Source organism: Gouania willdenowi, chromosome 14 (genome assembly GCF_900634775.1).
Source record: "Gouania willdenowi chromosome 14, fGouWil2.1, whole genome shotgun sequence".
In the NCBI taxonomy this organism is placed as follows: Eukaryota; Metazoa; Chordata; class Actinopteri; order Blenniiformes; family Gobiesocidae; genus Gouania; species Gouania willdenowi.
Genome location: NC_041057.1, coordinates 18,887,177 through 18,908,233, shown reverse-complemented (window position 1 = coordinate 18,908,233; position 21,057 = coordinate 18,887,177). Strand labels below are relative to the sequence as shown.

Here is a 21,057-nt window from a genome sequence, read left to right as displayed (position 1 = left end):
TCAATCTCTTCATACTACGTCAAGCAAAAAAAAAAAGTGGTTGGATGAAAACGTACGCATTCATGTGTATAAAGGAACGTGAATGGAGTGAATGCATGATTTGCAATACCAAGTTGACCAATTCTAGTCTAGCACTGGCAACGCCACAGGAACACTTCTTAAAGCTCCATGGAGATTAGAAATATAAAAAAAAACTGCACTGATGAAGCTTGCAGAGCATGTGGTTTCAGTATTTCCAGTAAGGTTTAGAATCACTGCTTTAGTTCTTTGCCTTTGAATGTGCTTTCACAGAGACGTGCTAGAATTTATTGTCAACTTGAAGTAGGCTCATAAAATGTCAAGGAAACTCATCTTATATCTTGTCATAAATTGTTTGCCGTTTTAGCATATTACCATTTATGTGCTCACATACCCTCGATTGGAATTACTAATTCAAATGTTAAAACAATGGCTCATAGTGATGTAAAACATGTATGATATTCATATTTGTTTTAAAAAAAAGTAGTGGTTTGCTTTGTCTTGGCTTTGTCTGTAAATCATTTTCTGTCGTTTAATACTGTATAAAGGCCGTTGGAGCTTAGATCATAAGTTCACAAATCATCAGAGGAATTAGTCATAAAAAGTATGTTTATTTTTTTTGCATTAAGTGATGCATGTGACATTTTCAATTTAGAAACAAACCACTGTAGAAATATCACGTTTTTAATTTCATACTAATGTCATGTAAATTATGTATATATAATTTCACATACATTTACATTTTACAAGTTATTATGAACTGCTTTTTTATTTGCATGTTTGTTTAATGTAAAGGCCTTACTGTTGAATGTAAGGACTACACTTACAGAGCTTTGTCTACACTGTAGTTTATCATTGTTCTTTTGGGGTTTTTAGTTTTTTTACAGAAAAATGGGAAATGCTTAATCATTAAATTTCAAAACAAGTAGCTGCTGCATTAGCTGTTTAATGACTTGATGCATACAAACAGATTCAGTTCATTTCAACTATGGCCCTGTGTCCAAATGTTACAATTCACTACTTTAACTCCTGACATTGTGGAATGAAAGACTCATCAGTAACGTGTAATGTACACTTTACTATGAATTTAGGGCAGTGTGATTGTTACCACTTTGTTTCTGGGTAGTCACGGAACGCTTTAGTATCAGCACTTATCTCATTACATCACAATTGATGTGAGAACGGTGACATTTGTTATCCATCAACAATAGTAGACTTCTTTTCTAGAATGTGTATTTAAAAAGAAGGCCACGGGCTGAGACAACAAAGGCTTTGTGTGTTTGAATGGCTGAATAATTGGAGGATCATTGTGTTAAATCCTCATTTACTTGTTTAATTGTTTGCGTTTTCCCGTCATCTCAGTTCTGTCCTCTTTGAAACTTGGCACGTGTTCTCTGTGTGACCTTTGTCTGGTGTGCACGGAATACAAACAACACAAGCACTAAGTATTTGAATGATTGACAAGCAACTCAGCTCTGTTAATGAAGTTATGCTTACTCTGATTAGGAGCTTAATGTGAGTAAGATAACCTGGTTAAGGTGTTTACATGAGAGTTGCAATAATATGCGTATTGCATTAGCTTTGGTTATAATTGAATTATTGGTGTGCGTGTAAATGCTCTTTCTCCGTGTGTGTGCGTGTAGCTCATTTCCAGCACCAGTCTTTGTGTGTTTTCTGTGAGAGCGATTCTTTTTGTGAGTACTGCAGGTCTCTGCTGATCAGAGGAGAGGTGAGACATGAACATGTGAGCAGCAGTTCATATGAAAGCCACCTGGCTCTCTCCCGCTCTGTGATTCATGCCTTTGATAACAACACAACCCATAGATGCTTTCAACAACAACAAAGTAGTAGCTGAAGGATGACAACAATGGTACACTTGTCAGTCTGGAGATGAAAAGATGCCTTGCTGTCTCTTTTAAACTTTGATAAACATTCGCTTTCGTTTTGGTTTTGTTTACCCATCTCTCATTCTGTGTTCATGTATATCTTATCAAAGGTTATTGATGAAGCAAAATGTGAAGTGGAGTCAGTTTTGCATTTCTGACCGAATGCCTCCCTCATCCTGTGAGGAGGCGGCAGTGTGCATCGCTGCCTGTTCACGGCTGCTCTGAAACCCTTATCAACACACCCACATTCTGCTCTCTTCTGATACTTTTTTTTTTTGTGCATGAAAAAATATGCACCCATATCTTTGCAGGAACCGCTTTAACTTCACAGGGGAAAATAGTTAAATTTACTGAAAATGTGTACTTCAGTAGTGTAGAGGTCACAAACCTTTCTGTAACTGTGAGTTACTGAATAATCCAAATGGCTATCTGTTTGAAAAGCACTTTTTAAATACTAAATGTTCACAATTTCACTTCAATTAGAGGCTAAGACAATAAAGATGGCTAGTAGTAACTTGAAAACTTAGGAAATGTTTAAGTTTCAACATGAAACACATTATTTCTCCGATTTTATGTAATTGTTTTTGTAATTTCATTAAAAATGATCATCTTTTCTATTTTACTAGCTACTAACAAGTTTTAATGAATTGTATAACATGTAACATTTGTAAAATGTTAAAATTGTCATATTTTTCAAAAAACCACCTTGCATTTCAAAAAATATATCTTATATACAGTATATACACTACCGGTCAAAACTTTTAGAACACACTTTTTCCAGTTTTTTTTACTGAAAACTATTCAGTTTATTGTGTCATTGCACTCTGAAATGAAAGCATAGAACAAATAAGCAATTTGAGTTGAAAAAGAAATCATGGGATCAATTTATAGACCAAAATATATTCTAAACTTTTGACTCATCAAAGTACAGTGTGTTCCAACACTACTTTTATGCAGACTGAGGGGTTTGTAAGTAATTAAGAACAGTTGGAACACTTGAAGGAATTAATAGCACCAGCTTTCAAAGCTGATTCAACCTTCATTGCTGCAGAACAGCTTTACATTGTTAGCCCACTTTGTGTTCCCTGAAAAAGGCCTATTTGTACAATTCTGAAATGTACGTTATTTTTCAGTTTTGGGAAACCAAACCTTTTTTTGAACCCCTGGCTGTTCAGTACTTACCTTTGTACCATTTCAAGCTATTCATTGAACTTGCACAACTTGAATTGCAGTAAAGGGTGTTCTAAAACATTTTATATAACATAATACTGTATATATATATATATATATATATATATATATATATATTGTAATATAGAACCAAATATGCAGCATTTAAAAACATTTAAAGATGGTTAATTTAATAGTAAAACTTTATCAGGTGCAGCAGTATTTAACTTTACTAAATACTAACTACATCTGTCATCTGTATTTATCTTTGTAAGTTTGAATCCTGGAAAGTTAATCAGATGACACATGAATCTTGCGGGCTACCTGGTGTCTGCTGGCACCATGTTGGTGACCCCTGTACTCGAGCTCCTACATCAGAGCTTCCCAACCTTTTTTGGATCGTGACAATACATTTTTTTTTTTTCTTCTCCTTAAAATTGTTTTTTGATCATGTTTGTTGTACTGTATTACAAATGCAGAGTAGCCAGGATTATTGACAAGTTGTGCATTTTAAGTCAAATTAGAACTACATTTATATTTGACAAAATGAAAGTATAGAATGCAGATTGTGTTTTAATTTAAAAAAAAAAAAAATCAGTAACACTAGACATTTCAGGTGACCCAACATGGAGTCCCGACTTCAAGGTTGAAAAACACTGCCCTACACGGACCCTAACAATTGTATGTATCTGTTTTTAGCCTACATAATTTTATTAATAATAATAATAATAATAATCATAAGAAGAAGAAGAAGAATAGGTCGAAAATATTTTTCTTTTCCTATTTAAAATGATTTTAGGTTGAATATTATGATACACACTGTATGATTATCATGCCACATTCAAGGAACATTCAGAATCATAAAAACGTTATTAATCCCCGAAGGGTAATTAGAACGGCAAACAGCGGCATATTAAAAAAAACAACAACACTAATAATAATAACATACACACACATGCAGAAAAAAGGAGCAAGACTACACAAAAAGAAAATGTGCAAATGAAAGATAAGGTGCAAAAATATTAAATTCTATTAATAATAATGAATACAAATAAATAAAAGTATATATATACATATGTAAACATATTTTATTTTATTTTATTATTTTTAGGTCAATGGCAGGTCAGCTGTCAGTGTCCATTAATAGATGTATTAAGGTTTTGACAAGATTATAAAAGCTACAAACTGTGGAAACAACTCAATATTTAATCAACGAAGCAATCAAAACGTAAGTGGTTTTTGTGTGTCATTCTAATAATTTTAGTAGCATAACCTCATTGACAACTTTAACAGCTGCACCTTTTTTTGCCTGAGTTGAGCTGCTCACAAGGTCAAAATCCTCAGCCTTTAAATAGAAGTCATGCAGGAAGGAGATATTTCTCATCCTTTTTGTTTATGTCTACCCGATAGCGTCCCACAGTTACTGCAGATTAGTCCACTACACATTTAAGGGTCCCTTTCCATGTGCCTGGGGTGCACTGTTAGACTGAGATCTGAAGACTGTGGAGTCCTGATATGATCTATGATTTGTGGCTTATTTTCCTGCTGAGGGTTGCCATCAAAAGAGCGGTAACCCATGGTCGTAAAGAGACATGGTCAGCGGCAATATTCAGGTAGGCTGGGGTGCTTAATTTGACACTTAGGGGCACGAGCTTTACCAAATAAACCTCCACCACTATCAGCAGTCTGGGGCATTACCAAGACAGAGGCAATATTTTATTTGATTTATTTACACATTTATTTGCAATGCCTGTGTATTCAGCTGGAATTGGACTGACTTTTTGGACACATTTTTGATACTCAATTAAATGTAACTAGTATATTAAGCTATAAAGTTCAGATTCACAGAGATTAAAAAAAAAAGAAAAGAAGATTGGGACAGCTTTCATAGAAAGACCCATTGTCCCTGTGTCCCTGCTGTGCATTATACATTTGACAGTCTCCTTATAGCAAAAATGAGGAAATAGCTCTTTGACTGATGGAACTCCTTTGTCAATGACAGGGAAGCTCCTGCTGGCAGTTTGGGGCCAAAGAACAGCGCAGATTACATTAACATCAGTCAAACTGTTGTCAGACAACGGGGACATAAATAGAACTATTGATGCATTATGCAACAACTTTTCATTCGTCGAACTGGATTCTAAGTAATGGCATCAGAAGTTGGAGAATTTGCTCATAATGATGAGAGAAAGTCCAATTATCAGTTTTTAAAGGGTTGATGCGCACATATCAACAAATAACGAAACAAGCGCAAACCTTCTGTAATTTTGTTTTTGTATATCGTGCAACTGCAAAGCACGGTTAAACCGTTCCAAATGCATTATTACAACATTTGAAAAGTGTCTTGGAATAATTTGACCAGCCGCCTCGCTGTTTTCTTTTCTTTGCTGAATATCCTATCACATTAAACATGCTTTGACACCTCAGTAATAGAGAAAACAAAGCCTTTGACCAAATCTGCTACCAGAAAGAAAATCCAAGAAAAACCTTGACACAAAGACTGCACTGTGCTCTGTGATCACCACCGACACGCTCACTGCCTCACTGTGTTACTCCTCCCACTTCAGTATATGGTCAAATTTACAGAGACACAGAAAATGCAGGTGCAGATGGGACGAGAACTGGGGCACAGCAGAGAAAAATGCTACTGATGCGACATAAAGTGTCACAGAAAAGCCAAGGAATCGCGTTTTGCTCCCTCAGCATAATACGATACATTACGATTGCGTCCAAGAATAACCATGTGTGCATATCGCGTGTAGGTTAAAACTAGTGTCTTTTTCTATAAGAAATCAGTTTCTGTGACTTTTCTGAAGTGCAGCCACACCCAACAGAAGGTCGGCTTGTGTGCTGCAGGCTGCTGGAGCCTCAGGTCCCCTGAGTCCGGACACCAAAGCCTCCACATCTCATAAACACATGTGTCCTTGTCCCCTGCCAAGCACAACCACTCAAGTGGTAAAGCAGGAACCCAATAATTGTGAAGAATTGAAAGCTAAATATTGGCTTTATCTCCATAGTAATAAAAGGGCCATGAAATTGATTTAATGCTGCAGTGCTTCTCTTGGGTGGCTTCTGACAGCGCCAGCACAAAACAATGAGCAGCAGCCATCTATTAATTAACCCACCTAATCCTGCAAAGTTAATCTCTCACTACAACTTTGCCTGGAACTAACTTACAAGCTGGTGGGTGTGTGGGGTGTCATGACAGTGGGAGTGAGGGGCGGATGGATTCAGCGCTCAGGGGAAAGGAAGGTGGAAGTTGGAGTGTAGAAGTCTGTTCTGCACAGCAACCAGGACAGTGCAGTGTTTTTCATCAATGTTTGTCATAATTTAACGAGCTATGACTAATTCAAACAAAAAAAAACATGAATGACACATGAAAATATGTTGATTATTTCGTTATCTAATAAAAACGAAACTATAATGTTATCACATGGGACGAAAGCCCATCAGAAAAGATGTGATCATGTGTTCTTACATTTCTATCACATCAAATCTGTCTCTGTGTATTTACAAAATCAATACCATCCCATGTCACATTGAGCAATGATAATTGAATCTTTTTTTTAAAAAAAATGAATAAACGCTGTATAATATCTGTAACAGATTTGGTCATTTAGTTTGGTGCGTCTCAAACTTTTGGCTCAAGTACCCCATTTCTCTTATTTCTGAATCCATCTACCCTCCTTTGTTCAACTACAACCTTTTGCTCAAAATTCTATGAAAAAACAACTATAGAGCATAATGATGGGATGAATGAATGTTAACACACATTTTAAAGAATCATATTTTGTGAATAAGTGGAAAGAAACTGTCTTTAGTGCCTCCTGAATAGATTTACTTCTATAGTTTTTATCATTTACAGTCATCTCCCGCATGGTGTGGGACCATTTTCAGTTTATGTTCTAATCAAGGTTATTTGTTTGTCATTATCAATATGATTTTTAACTACAATAAACATGAACCAAAATTTTTAATGCTTACTCTCTCTCTCCCATGCACCCCCTGTAGTGAAACCGCGTACCCCCGTTTGAGAAACAAGGGTTTAGTTGACTAAAACTAGACTATAACTGAAATAGTCCTGATGACCAAGTTTTGACAAAAACTATGACTAAAACAAAATCATTAGTCAGTGTAGTATCAGAGTGTTTTTGTGGGAAGAGGTGGACAATATTGAGCTGTTGAAATGTGTTTCTCATCACAATGTTCAGTGGACTTTAGTGAATTTTAGCTTTTGTTTTGTGTGTTATTTTCCACCTGTCACTGCGTCGCCTCTGTCTCCCGTTCTCTCCCGTCCCCGCTCAGAAAAGCGGAGGAAAAGCGGCATTTCTTTCTCTTCTTCACCCACCTGCCAGTCGCAGCGTGATGGCGCCTCACACCTAACGCGCATTTGTGGTCATATTGTGTCGACTGAGTTGTGAATTACCTCCTTCTCGGCTGGCTGATGAAACGCTATGTGTTTTTCTCTTTGGCTGACCCTGCCCTCTCACCTCCTCCTCCTCCTCCTCTTCCTCTTCCATCCTCGGCCTCATCAGTCTTTTGTGCGAGACCCTCCTCATGGAGTAGCAGTACAAGGCTAGCTCGGAAAATAGGTCACCAACTGGTGTTTCTCTCACCTCCACAGCACAGCGTTCAAAAGAAGAAGGGGAAAAAAAAAATCCTCTATGGTGTCGAGTGTCATTTTGTAATGTCTGAAACTACTCTTTTCAGAATGTGACCAGAACATGAAAGGAAAACTCAAATTCAGCTGGAAATGGAAAACTTCAATTCTGAATCTTTTTTATTTATTTATATTTTGAAGAAAGCATTTCCCATGGTGATAATTTTCGAAGGCTGATTACCCATTGGCAACGTTATGCCCAGAGTGAAGAATCTCATCATCACCGCCGCTATTGACGTGCCATTCCTGTGTGTAGAAAAGAGCACGGGACCTCGGCATGGACTAGCCTCTGTCAGCCACCTCCAGCTACTGTGTTCATTAGGGCAGGCGATGTAATTACAATTCCCAGATACAGTGTTGGCTTAATTACAGACTGATTATTCAGCTGATCTTTGTCACAGTATTCAGGTCCTTTAAAAGTGTGTTCATATTTCTGTAGATTTGATGTGAGGCCTTTATTTTATTAGTGTCGATCACAAAAAATGTACGGTGTATATGTTATACCATCACATATAGAGGCAAAACGAAAAACATCTGGATTATAATCCCAGCACTGTTTACACACAGTATAACGCCCCAAATACGAGAGTCTTCTTTAGTCTTTGTGTGAGCTCACAATCATAAAAGCAATTCCACGTACAACAAATCATCCCAAAGATGACTCATCTGACAGTGGAAAAGATGTATCCCACTGTAACACCTTAGACCTGAATAGCATGTGGATTATATTACAGAGATTCCATAGAAAGCTGCAATAATTGAGAGCATTTAACAAAATGCTTGGCTAGTCCCCAGAGGTCAGGCTATTATGCCCACGTCTGTGTACCTTGGAAGTGGCTGTAATCATTACCAAAAGTAGGCAACATAAACGCGGCAGAGCCAACACCTCAAGGAATATCAAATTAACCAAAATTTTGGGTTGTTCTCGCTTTTATCCTATAGCAATGAGTTAAAAAAAGAGCATTCGAGCACAAACTCCTGCCAAGCGCCAAATATTTTCTTTGCCAGATATTGGCAGTTCACTAATCCATCACTAGGATCATTCACACTTTAAAGGCTTGTCATAAATGTTCATCCCCATGATTAACAATAAAGTTGATCCAAATCTATGGGAACCCCTTTAATAAAAAAAAAAAAAAAAAAAAATGTAGATTCAATGCACAATCTGGATCAGATCTGGATAAAACTCATTGGGGAAATTGAACCAATCCGACATAACTGAGTCCAATTTTATAAAGATCTGTCAATTGACGGTGGATGGAGATTTTCCCATATTTGAATGTCATCCTGAAGGCAATGCAAATGTATTTGTATATTGAATTTCATACACAATTCAATGTGCTTCACATGATCAAAAAGTGCAACAGAAAACGTTTAACAGCTTAAAACTCAATAAGAACATTAGAATCAGCAGTAAACACATTTAAAATCAGCAGAAAAAACATTAAATCAAATATAACATGATTAAGAATCTCCCTCTCAATCTTATGCAGGAGAGAAAAAGAGTGCTTTTAACTTGGAGTCAGTAAATTCCATAACCTAAAGTCTATCTTTTGTCAAAATCCATGAATTACTTTTGACCTAATCCTGCTAACAGACCAACAAACAAAGTAATAAATGCTGGTATAAATATAACCTCCTTGGTGAAGGTGATAAATCGACAGAAGGAATCATTGTTTCAGACTTTATCCCTTTTCTGAGTGACTTATTTGGACCAGAATTGTAGGTTTCTCTTTAAAAAAAATACATAGTTTTTTCACCTAAAGATGTACAAATATATATATAAGCTCTTTTTCTTCTGTTTCACTGACACTCGTGTCTCCAACAGCTGGAGTTTTTCTTCTTGCCGCTCAGCGCCGGTGTCATCGTTCTCCTGTAGATTTAAGACATTACTCACTCACGTGCAGGAAGTGATGCGAGCGTATATATGTGTGTGTGTGTGTGTGTGTGTGTATGTGCCCACAGGCTTCCCAGCGACGGCATATGGACCAGTGGCAGCGGCGGCAGTAGCAGCAGCGCGTGGCTCAGGTAGGGGGGCCCGTGGAAGAGGCGGCTACTTGGCGTACCCACAGAGCGCAGGGCCAGGTAAACGCTCTGTCCATGTTCTGTGTGGCTGCTGCTCTCTTCAACTTCTGCTCTGCTTCTCCCATTAGACGTAGAAACACCTGTAGGCTCAGGAACACACCCTACATGAGTTTATAAATGTTTCGCTATGTTAAACACCCAATAGAGGAACATTTATTCAGATATTTTGGCCCATTAGACCCAACAAAGCATAATCCAAAGGATTGCTAAATCGTTTTTAAACAGGACTGAGGGGATCCAGGCGCAATTCAGCAAAAATAAATTGAGTATTGGCCCAGCTATTATAACATATCCCTGTTTACAGCTACAGACAGTTTAAAAACCTTCCCAGGAGTTTGTTTTCTGCAGCCCGGATTAATTAATGATCCGTTATCTAAAGCAATTGAACTTAAAGCTTATGTCCCTAATGTAAAAACAAATTATTTTCTAACAGATGTGGAATAAAACAGTTTGAGCTACAGTTTAAGTAGGGGGGAAATCAAACAAGCAAAATTGTAGAGTGTTTTTTTTAGATGTTTTAACCTAAACAATTTAAATATGACCAGCAGCTTGACTGGATGCAATATTTGACTGTAACTGTTGTTTGGGTTAAGAGTTTCCAAGAGTGGGTCCAATTTAGTTTGCTTTGCTACGGGTGAAAAGGAAATTTACTACCAAGACAAATATTGTATTAGTGGCAAAGATTAGCTCAAGGTGTGAAAACACCAGTGGGAAGCATAGGAGTATGTTTTAGTTTCAAAATAAAAGTGCGAGGAAAAAAATCAATCGTTGCCCATGAAAAAATATCCTAGACTGGTGGTTGGAAAACCAATTTTATTGTAGTTTTACCTGCAAATGATGACTTCACACAGGGTAGCATCAATAGTTCCCTCGTCACCCACAGATAATTTTGTCAACTAAAGGTTTTTGTCATAGTTGTTCTTTGTTTTTAAGTGACAAAAACTAGTCTACGACTAATTACAAAATAATTAAATTCATTTATTTAATTGCAATAACAAAACATGCATTGCTGTCTTAAAAAGAGTACATTTCTTGTAGTGTTGACCTTTGACAACATGTGCAAAGATAAAAAAGAATAATAATAATTAAAAAAATAAAATAAATAAAATATATTGTTATTTTTGACATCGACTAATAAAACAATAATGTTCACATAGGACGGAATCCAATCACAAGTTTTCTTTTTTTTGGAATATGGGAAAAGCCATAATACCATTCTATATCAGGTTGATAAAAGCTAACATTAATGGTAACTTGTAAAAAAAGCATAATTTCTTTATATTATAGATTATATATTTTATATATATATATATATATATCTTTATATTTTAGTAACAGATTTAGTCGAATAAAATCTTAATGTCATTTAGTTGTCTAAAACTAGACTGAACACCAAGTTGTATTTTTGTCAAGACAAAGACTAAAACTAAATTCATATTTGCAGTCACAATTTAATACTGTTCTCATCTTTATTTCTTTTTTTGCAATAAATAATTTTAATAATATTGATAATTGTTATTATTAAATATTATTATTATTATTATTATTATTATTATTATTATTATTTACACATTTTATTATTAAGGCAAATGTCAAATTCAGGTTTTTGTAGCTTTAAATTTCGGTTTGAATATTTAAACGTATTCTGTTCATGGAGAGCATAAATCAATGCACTCATTTTTATTAAACTCATGATATTATGTAATACAAATATAACAATATAGTTTACGCCTTATCTAAATATTTGTACAATTTGTATTTGCACCCTAATTAAATTTGGAATGAATGCTTTCATGGTGGATTGTCATTAAACTCTAATTAAGCGTTAACCCTCTTATTCTTCACTGTCCGTGTTTGACGACCGTTTTCGAGTCAACATGAACTTTGGTTACCAGTGTGCTTTGTTTCACGTTTAAAGCCTAATCACTTGTAGCTCTCCAAAAGTAAGCAAAGATGTTCAAACATTTGAATGTGTAGTCAGTATGTCTCCGCGGATCAACTTTAAACACACACAGTCTGGTAAAACATACAGATGGAACACTTCCTCCTCAGCCTGCCGAGAGATTTGTAGCGAGAGCAGGATGTAAGTTTCTCTGCGTCTCAAACGGCATTGATTAACTTGTCTGCTTCATTTAGACATCCTGCTTTTTCCACCAGTACGACTGTAGATCATCCAATAGCTGTCAATAATAGCTCCCCTGACTGAACAAGCAGCCTCCAGGCGTTTCGGGAAGATTTGTCTCTCCTAATCAGACTTACTGTTAGACGTTGAAAGCGAATGTTTTAAATGTAGCTCAGCTTTCACTTTTTCGCAACGGCAATGAGTCAGAAAGTCAAAAAATGATTGCCACTGGATGTCACGTGGCAGGATGTGAAATGCACACGCTGATACATGTACAGAGGAGACAATAAGATGTTACCTGCACACACACACACACACACACTCGTGCACAAACAAATCTCCCCCTCTTGTCCTCATTTTAACTTAATTCAAATCAACCGAGGGAACACTGGAAGCCAATCAGACGCTTTTTTTTTTTTTCCTTTCACATCAGGCTATTTGATTTAGCATTTTCAAAACAAACAATTTGCCCAACAATTGCAATGAACATCAAGAATGAAGAATGCTGATTGGGGGGTTGGAAGCAGGCAGGAAGCATGAGACTTGGTGGCAGCCATTATGTGCAGTTTAATTCTGACAGCTGCAAATGGGAGGGAGACAAGTAAATGATTATGAACAGGGGCTGAGAGGAGGACGAGCATTAGAGTGGCAAAGAGTGACATCTTGGGTCTGTTTCCGAGTGCTTAAACAGCCAAGAGGCAGTTTAAACGGGAAGATCACTCAGTAATATGTCTTTGCTACATTAACACAAGGGGGAATGTGTCTGAAATGCCAAAATATTCAAGCACTAAAATCAGCATTTCTGTTCGGAAAGCTTTATCAATGCATTTCAGATGCTCTTCAATGACTATAATGTTGTCGATTTGATATATTTTGATGGTAGAGCTCAAAAAGCAGACTCTGCACACATCTAACGGAGGACACAGATTGTTTAAGCCTGACCTTCCTCTCTGTGTGTATTGTCCTGGGATGTCGCTGCGTCTCTGTCCTATCTCGCCGTTTAATTTGCAACACACCCCCGGCTCCGTGTCAGCTCGCCGTAAACATTTCTGTCTCTTTTACTTTTTTGCATAATCCTCTCATTTTAGAGCCATCAGTGATTTTTGTTTTAAAAAAAAAAAAACAACTCGTATAAGTCGTGAGGGTGTCTTCTTTGTGCGTCGACGCCACCTACAGCTCTCACTGAACACGACATGCATGTTTGTTTGTCCGACACGATACAGGAAGTAGGTCCATTTAGATCACAAGTATGTCATTGGAAACAAATGTTACCATATGAATACCTGTTTCTGCTGATGTATTATTGTTGGGCTTGTTTATGTAATGACAGTGAGACGTGAACACACACAGAATGTCATTTGAATGTGACGGATATTCTCCATCACTTTCAACCATCCCTTAAAGCCATACAGACCAAAACTGATGGTTTCTCCCCTCGTTCTGCAATGCAGTAAATTATAACAGTGCTCATTTTAACAGCACATTTTGGTTTAGTTTTAGTCCAAGTCTTTTGACTAAAATGCAACTTAGTTTTAGTCAAAATGTAGTAATCAAATTACATTATTTTAATCGACTAAATCTGTTACTAAAATATAAAGCATGAGAATGTATGTTTTTTTTTTAATTATTATTTTTACAAGATTTACTTTCCGTTTATTAACCTAATATAGTATGGTTTTAATGTTTGTGAATACACACAGACAGATTTGATGTGATTCATATGTAAGACAGGGTTTTTCAACCTTGGGGTCGGGACCTCATGTGGCGTCACCTGGAATTAAAATGGGGTCTCCTGAAATCTGTAGTAATTGGTTTTAAAAAAATCTGGATTAAAATTCTATTTTCAAAATGTTTTGAATTATTATTATTTTTCAAATACTCATCTCACATAATAAATATCAACTGTATCCTATACTTAAACTTTCTCAAATATAAATCCAGTTCAAATAAAGTGCAGTATAAAAATATATCTGTATTTGTAACACACTTTAATAAACATGATGAAAAACTAATTTTTGAAGAAAAAAAAATGTCTCTGGGGTCGCCTGACATTTGTGATATCAAAATGGGGTCACGACCCGAAAAATGTTAGGAGCCTCTGGCGTAAGACCACGTGATCACATGGACTTCGTCCCATGTGACGAAATGATATAGTTCAGTAGTTGATTAGAATATGAATATATTTTTATATAGTTTTCGTTCACATGACTTTTTAAATTAGTCATAGTCGAGTTATTGTCGGCAAAAACATTTGTTAGTCAACAATATGAACACTGACAGATACAGTTACACGAAGGCACAGAACAAGAAACATAAAACGTTTTTAATTTAGCTAAATTATCCTGACACTTACATGTATCGGTATTATCTTTCTTCCTAGTCAATACATGTTTAAAACCAGTTCTTTATGCCTCTCCCAGTCCAAAGCAGGAAAATGAACCTTTTATCGTAGCAGGATAGAGAAAATATTGAGTCCTTTATAGAGACAGAGGTGAGGAGTAATATTTTATTTAGTAACAGTCCATATCCTTTTTGGAAAGCTTGGTCCTCTGCCTGTGTTTGAATCTATTTTATTGAGCTGTTTAATACCAGGTAGCACACTGCTCCTCCTAAGAGCAGGGACGTGGACAAGGACTAGAACGTGTGTTTGTGGGGACGTTAGAGCAACGGTAGCTTCAGGCGAGAAGTCGATCAAAGGGATCAGGCTGAGTTTACCAACGCCTGGAGGCAGAGAGCAGCTCTGTGTGCTGGGTCTGCTGGATTTAAACCCAGTATGAGTCACGACAGGATGCCGCTGGAGGTCACAGAAGGTTGTCGCAAAAAATATCTGCCGAGGGAGCAGAACATCTGCATAGCGCGGCCAGGAAGGAGCACAGGACTCGTTTAGTGATGCCTGGTGTAATCTGCAGAACTACTGCTGCATTTTGGATGAACTGTCCTCCACTCAAACTTCCTGTATATACCGTACTATGTCAGTCCTATCCCAGGTGCTTCAAACTGAAATGGATTTGGCTGCAGTCAGCACTGGGCATGAATTGTGTTTCATTATTAATTGCAGGGGTGTCTCTGCCAGCTTTATTAGGACTCAAGATGGTCTTCATATCATTTAAAACTCATTCCTCTCGTCCGTTAGTTACAGCTCTTCTTTGTTCTCCCTGTTAAGTCTACTCTCATTTTCTCTCCACCTTTTCTTCCCAGTGATAAAAAGAAAGCGCTCTGGCGACAGGCATTTCCAAATTAAGATTACTATCAATTCTCTCCCAACAAGCCCTGTGATCTTCTGCAGGAGCCTCACACTAACACTGTCTGTGTGCAGGGGACGGATTCATTCTAGCTCTAACTGAGCTTAGGTCCATTTGTCCCAGATGCTAATCTGCAAAGCTCAGGAGCACTTTTTATGTGTTTGGAGTAGGAATGCCAACCTCATCCTGCTTTTTTTTTTTTTCTTCCTGTTTTTTGTCAAAGGCTTATAGTTATAGGGAAGGTTTTGACACATCAGGGAGGGCAAAGTGTCCCTACGCACCTCCACCACAAAGCGGGCGCTCTCGCAGCTGTGGGGAGCAGATGCTTGAAGGTTACAGGCACAGTCCTTCAGGGACATCAGCGCTCTGCCCTCCAGGGGCTGCATGCATAACACACTGTCCAAGGGAAATATTAGTGCACCATTACTGCCACTAAATTCTTTCCTCATTCTCAGGAATACAAACATGTGAAGAAGTTGTTGGACTTTATTTTAGATGTCGTGCATTTATTTAGAAGGTACTCTCATATTATAATTTCCTCCCTTAATTTAATGTGTAGAAAAAGGATGGCCATATGTTTTTTTGGGCAAATTTACATTATGGTAAATAATTATTACAATATTGATATTGTCATTTAGAATAATGTACAATCTAAGCATTAATACAAGAAAGAGCAAAGGGTTTTTGTGTATTTGTTGTTTTGTGGGTTATTGAAGGCGTTTTGTATATATTTCTCTAGGTTTGTGTTTTTGTTGTCATTTATGTACTGTATTTCTGTTATTTTTGTTTATTTTGGTCGTTTATAATTTTTCTGTAATTTTGTATGTTTATTGGAGTCCTTTTCTCTATTTTTATGATATTGTTGTAGTCATTTTGTATATTTTAGTTACGTATAATTTTGCTCTCATTTTATGTTTTGTTGTTCTTCATTTTTGTAAATCTTTCTGTTATTTTTGTTTATTTTGGTCATCATTCATTTTATGTAATTTTTTTCGTTTATTTTAAGTATTTTGTGTATCTTTGTTGTTGTTGTTTTGTATATTTTTTGTGTTTTTGTTATTTTGAAATTATTTCTGTCACTTTTGTCGATTTTGGTCATGGTGGTGTATTTTTCTGTAATTTATTTTAGGTGTTTTGTGTATTTTTGTTGTCATATTGTATATTTTTCTTATATTTTTATAGTCATTAAGTGTATTTTTGTCATCTTTTTGTGTTTTTCTGTAATTTTGCCTGTTTCTCTTTCAGTTTACGCAATTTTCTGTATATTTCTGACCCCCCCCCCACTGTGTGCCAATGACAGTTAGATCTAACAAGTGTCCATTTGAGTTCAAATCTGAATTAAAATCTTTCAATGTGTTCTGCATGGACTTCCCAGCAGCAAATTAGTGTGAACCAAGTTACTACACTGCTGCTCTGATTGATCGTTCTCATTTTCCTCTCCCTGGTGTACTTTACCACAGCCGTTCCCTAAAAAGTTCAAAGTAAATAGGAAGAAATAGCTTCATTGAGTTCATGCAATACTGGAAAGCACAGCAAGAAAGGGAAGAAGCAGGCATAAAATTTAAAAAGTAAAGAAAACAGAGGACTAAGCATGGGTGAGTAAATACAAAAAGAAATCATCTGTTAAAATTCATTAGCCAAGCTTCTCTGAACACAAAATGACAAGACATTAAACATGTATTATTTATGAAATGTCTGTGCTCTCTGAAAATGGTGTCTAGTGCTGTTAATTACTCAGCCATTCATTCAGAAAAGATTATTTTAAATGGAAAGTGAAAGCGAGGCTAGACGGAAAGAGAGCTCTTAGTTTCTTTCACGCTATTTTTAAATGGCAGCGGTGAAAGTGGAAAGGCTAATTATGGTGGCGCTAAAATTCAAAGCTAATTTAGGAAGCCGCATGTCAAGTTTATCGACTTTGTCTGCGGAGGGAAGTGGTGTGACGGCCACCAAGGTAAAGCAGTCTCTGCCTGAAAAAGCTCCTTTTACTGAAGTGTTTGAGGCGTAATAGTAGCAGCCATAATACAGCATCAGTGGACTGCAATAGCTGATTAAATGTATTTTTTATTCATGTACATAGTCGGTAAAAACGGGAGAAGTGCTCAGTTATCAGATTATTTCCACCACTTACTGTATTTGTCATTCCTCTCAGAATGTTTGGGGGCGTGTGTTTTAGAGCAGATTTATGCCTCACAATAGAGGCTTTTCTGGGAAATTTGTTCTCGTAAAAGTATAATTGCAGCCTTGGTGGCAAAATATTGTTCTCACCCTGAACTCTCTGGAGACTATTCTTTAAGATCAAGATGATTCATTTTATTTTGCGACTAAGTGGGAAAAGTGAAGGATTACTTTCAGGGTTTGTGACTCCACCTTAAAGGCAGTCACCTGGTAAAGTGGGAAAGAGAACAGGGCATTTATCCACTTAAAGAAAGCCACCACAGTGATGTCAGTAACAGATGACTCCAGGACACTCCCACTTCCCATCCAGCTTTGGTCACTGGGGGCAGAGGGAAAGAGGGTGGGGGGCAGGGGAGATAATTATCAGTATAAATGAAGCCCTGCGAATGATCCGCACTGCTGGGCCTCCTGATCCAGTCTCCAAGGCAACCTCAGCACGCTCATTTGTTTTGTAGATGAGTAATTACATCCAATTAGTGGCCAGTGGAAAAAGAGAGTCCAAGGAAGGCCCATTGTTGAGGATAGATAGTGTGAATATTAACGATGGAACAGTCTGAGGCGCAGTGATACGATTGGTGATACTCGTGCAGCTGTGGGCGCACGCTGCCCAGTCTCCTCCTGCATCACAAATCAGATGAAAATATATGGCTTTGGGAACGTGGGCCTCAGTCGTGCTTTGGTCCAGCTGTGGTTTACCTGCTCATCCCATTCCTGCAACAGCAGCTGTGCTGGAAGTTTGTTTATCCTCAGGAAAACTTTATTCAAAGTTCGGCAACTTATTGTTCATTTCCAAACACGTGAACATGAGATGATTTGTTGCATTTAGTACCTTAGTAATTGCTTTAGTTTACATGTGATATTTAGAGAATTTGAATGATGTTATTGCTTCATAATGCTGCTGTTTTTTTTTTTTAAATAAGGAAAATAATATGTAGACTCAACAAGGATATATACATTTTCCATAATGCAAAAGTAATGTTTTAAGAACCTAATCATTATTTCCCATTTTCTTCTTCTTAGTTTGTTTCATTGTAGATTTTCATGAACTTGTTTATTTCCGTCAACTGTCTCAAACTTCATACATAGTTAAGATTACACATTCATCGCTGGATGAATATTTCTCAAACTTTGATGGTTATCTAAAAGGGTTATGTCAAAACAACAGCAACAGCAATAATAACAGTAACAATAATAGCATTGAAAAACATTTTTTATAAGAGAAAAATGTGATTTTGTTTTATTAATATAATGTATTATTATTATTATTATTATTATTATTATTATTATTATTATTATTAGGCCTATTGGTCAACCCCAGTCTTAGCTATTCCTGGTATAAGTTGATGTTTTTTTCCTCACAAAAATAGTAATTTATAACATTTTTTAAAATTAAATAGAAATTGTTCAGGAATTTTATGTTCAATGCTATTATTATTATTATTATTATTATTATTATTATTATTATTATTATTATTATTATTATTATTATTATTGTTGTTATTGTTATTATTACTGTAATTATGTAACTCCACCAATAACAAATGTCAACAGTGAATGTCACCTCCGTTTTGTTGGCTGTTAAATACAGTTATCTTGTTGATTTATTTTATTTTTTTTAACTCAGATTAATGGGATTTTTGGAAAGGAAAATTGGAAACAATATTACAAGTTAGTCTCAAAATTCAAAGAAATTCCCAACATCACAGCTTGTGCTAAAGTTAGAATTTTCCCCAATAGAATTATTGCATGGATCCATTTTTCCTCATTAGCCGTCCAATCAATCCTCAGTAACATTTGTCTAAGTGAAGTAAATGGAATGATTGCTTCTTGAGCTTTGTTCAATGTGTCAGGCATTATGTGACGTACGTGGGAAGCCTGCCCTATTTGGAGCCTATAATTTGATGAGTGGGCAGACAGCCAACAAGTGGTGAGATCAGAGTGCTAAAAAGCATTGGCGGTGAGAAACACGGCTGGTGCTGATATTCCATTTGGCAGAAGTGGACCGTCTCACTCTGAATGGGTAGAGGTGAAGTGGCTTTGAATGGCTATTTGCTCCAGGACCCAAAATAAAATAAAAAATAAAAAAACAACAGCAGGGGAAGCCCAGCACGAAAAAGCCAATCTGAGTCCCTCTTTAGTAGATTAACACTCCCATCAAAAAGGTGTGCGAAGGAGTCGTTTTTTTTAATTGCTCTTTTTATATGAGCATCTTGTCTCAGATTAAGTGAACAAGCAATAAATGTCAGCGCGACCTATTGCTGAATGACATTTTCTAAACTGTTGATAATCCACCATCTGTGTCAAAGAATCATTGAGGGAGGCCAATCCGAGACGTGCTTCGAGTGCTTATCATCAGCAAACCTGAACTCTCCGTATATCTCATTTAAAATAAAATAAAAATAAATAAATAAATACATCTTATGAGTTTTTATTGGTCAAGAAAGAGGCTTTGAATGAATTATTGATCTGTGTGGTTTTTGTTCCCCTTCATTTACATGACAAAGCTTCCATCAGGCACATCAACAGAGAATTGTTAGTCTTGAGTGAGAAATGTATTGACCTGTTTCTGTAATAGTTCTTCAGTTTTTATCTCGTGCTGCAAAAAAAAAAAATGAATGAAAAAATAAGCGAGGGAACAGAAGGGCAGGTCAATCATGCAAAAACCCCAAACTGTTTAAAAGCTCTGGAATTTCATTGCATTTAAAGTAAAAAAAAAAAAAAAAAAGAAGTGCAGCAAAGAGTGTGATTTAGTGCAGGAAGTGCTAGTTTATCACTGATGTCATATGGGGGACACGCGGCAGAAGCTGCTGGGGAGGGAAGGCCAAACACGTGTGGACTGTGGAGCACATCACAATCTGGACGTTATTGACTTTGACACTGAAACACGTTGATTTCCACAATGATGGAATCCCCCTCCCCCTCCCCCCTCCCCACCTTTATACTGTATCTCCCAGGCCTCCCCGATTATGGGTTTTACTCTGCGCCCAGTGACCAGAGGGGGGGGCCCTGCTCCTTTGCTGACTATGGCTCCCTGGGGCCCCAGGCGGCTCAGATGCTGCACAGTGAGCATGCAACATCGGCCTGCAACTCCCCCCTCCAGCACCTACACAGCCCGGATCAGTTTAAGAACCCAGGTTTGTATATAAGCATTTACCCCATCCACGTTTTTGGACTTTTTCACTTTGAGTTCATGACATTACTCCATACCAACGATATAATCTCTTTGATGTCTACATGTGTTAAGAACTATTTTTTTTTTTTGTTTAAATCCCCTTTGAAAAACAATAAAGTTAAAAAAAGTATTGCTGATTTCAAAATTGCATGTTTTTTCCCTCATTTCTTTCAATCTTAATGTTTCTTTGTAAGTTACGTTGCAGCCCCTGCTTGCACAATCGGGGCCGACGCATACAGAATGCAATCCCTCATTTGCATGCGAACAAAATAACGACTCATGATGTCATGGCCTCTCTAAGGCTTGTGTGAATTTCAAACAGCAAAGGAGAGACTTGAGTGTGGGAGTGAGTGTCACTTTTCAGTCCAGCCTTTTAAGCGTTCAAAGTATCCGAATGACAGTTGGTATTATAAGAGTGAAATTTGTGGGAATGCGGTACAATGTCAAACACTTAATAGAAACACTGATGCAGATTACAATAATTATTCAACCATAACCATCCAAATGTTCTTTTCGGTGCCTTATGT

The 21,057-nt window shown here is 36.9% G+C and overlaps 1 protein-coding gene across 11 annotated transcripts in view; it reads left to right on the top strand.

Moving 5' to 3' along the window:
* Nucleotides 1-21,057, top strand: part of msi2b (musashi RNA-binding protein 2b) — a 333,212-nt gene that overhangs the window by 298,511 nt on the left and 13,644 nt on the right. For 3 of the 11 annotated variants that reach the window (XM_028467604.1, XM_028467606.1, XM_028467605.1), the window contains exons 11-12: nt 9,700-9,819; nt 20,313-20,492. The exons of 1 other annotated variant lie outside the window; for it this stretch is intronic. In XM_028467604.1, the coding sequence (XP_028323405.1) occupies nt 9,700-9,819; nt 20,313-20,492 (300 nt within the window). The remainder of the gene's footprint in view (nt 1-9,699; nt 9,820-20,312; nt 20,493-21,057) is intronic. 7 more of the 11 variants (XM_028467607.1, XM_028467608.1, XM_028467613.1 and 4 more) reach the window with 4 other exon arrangements.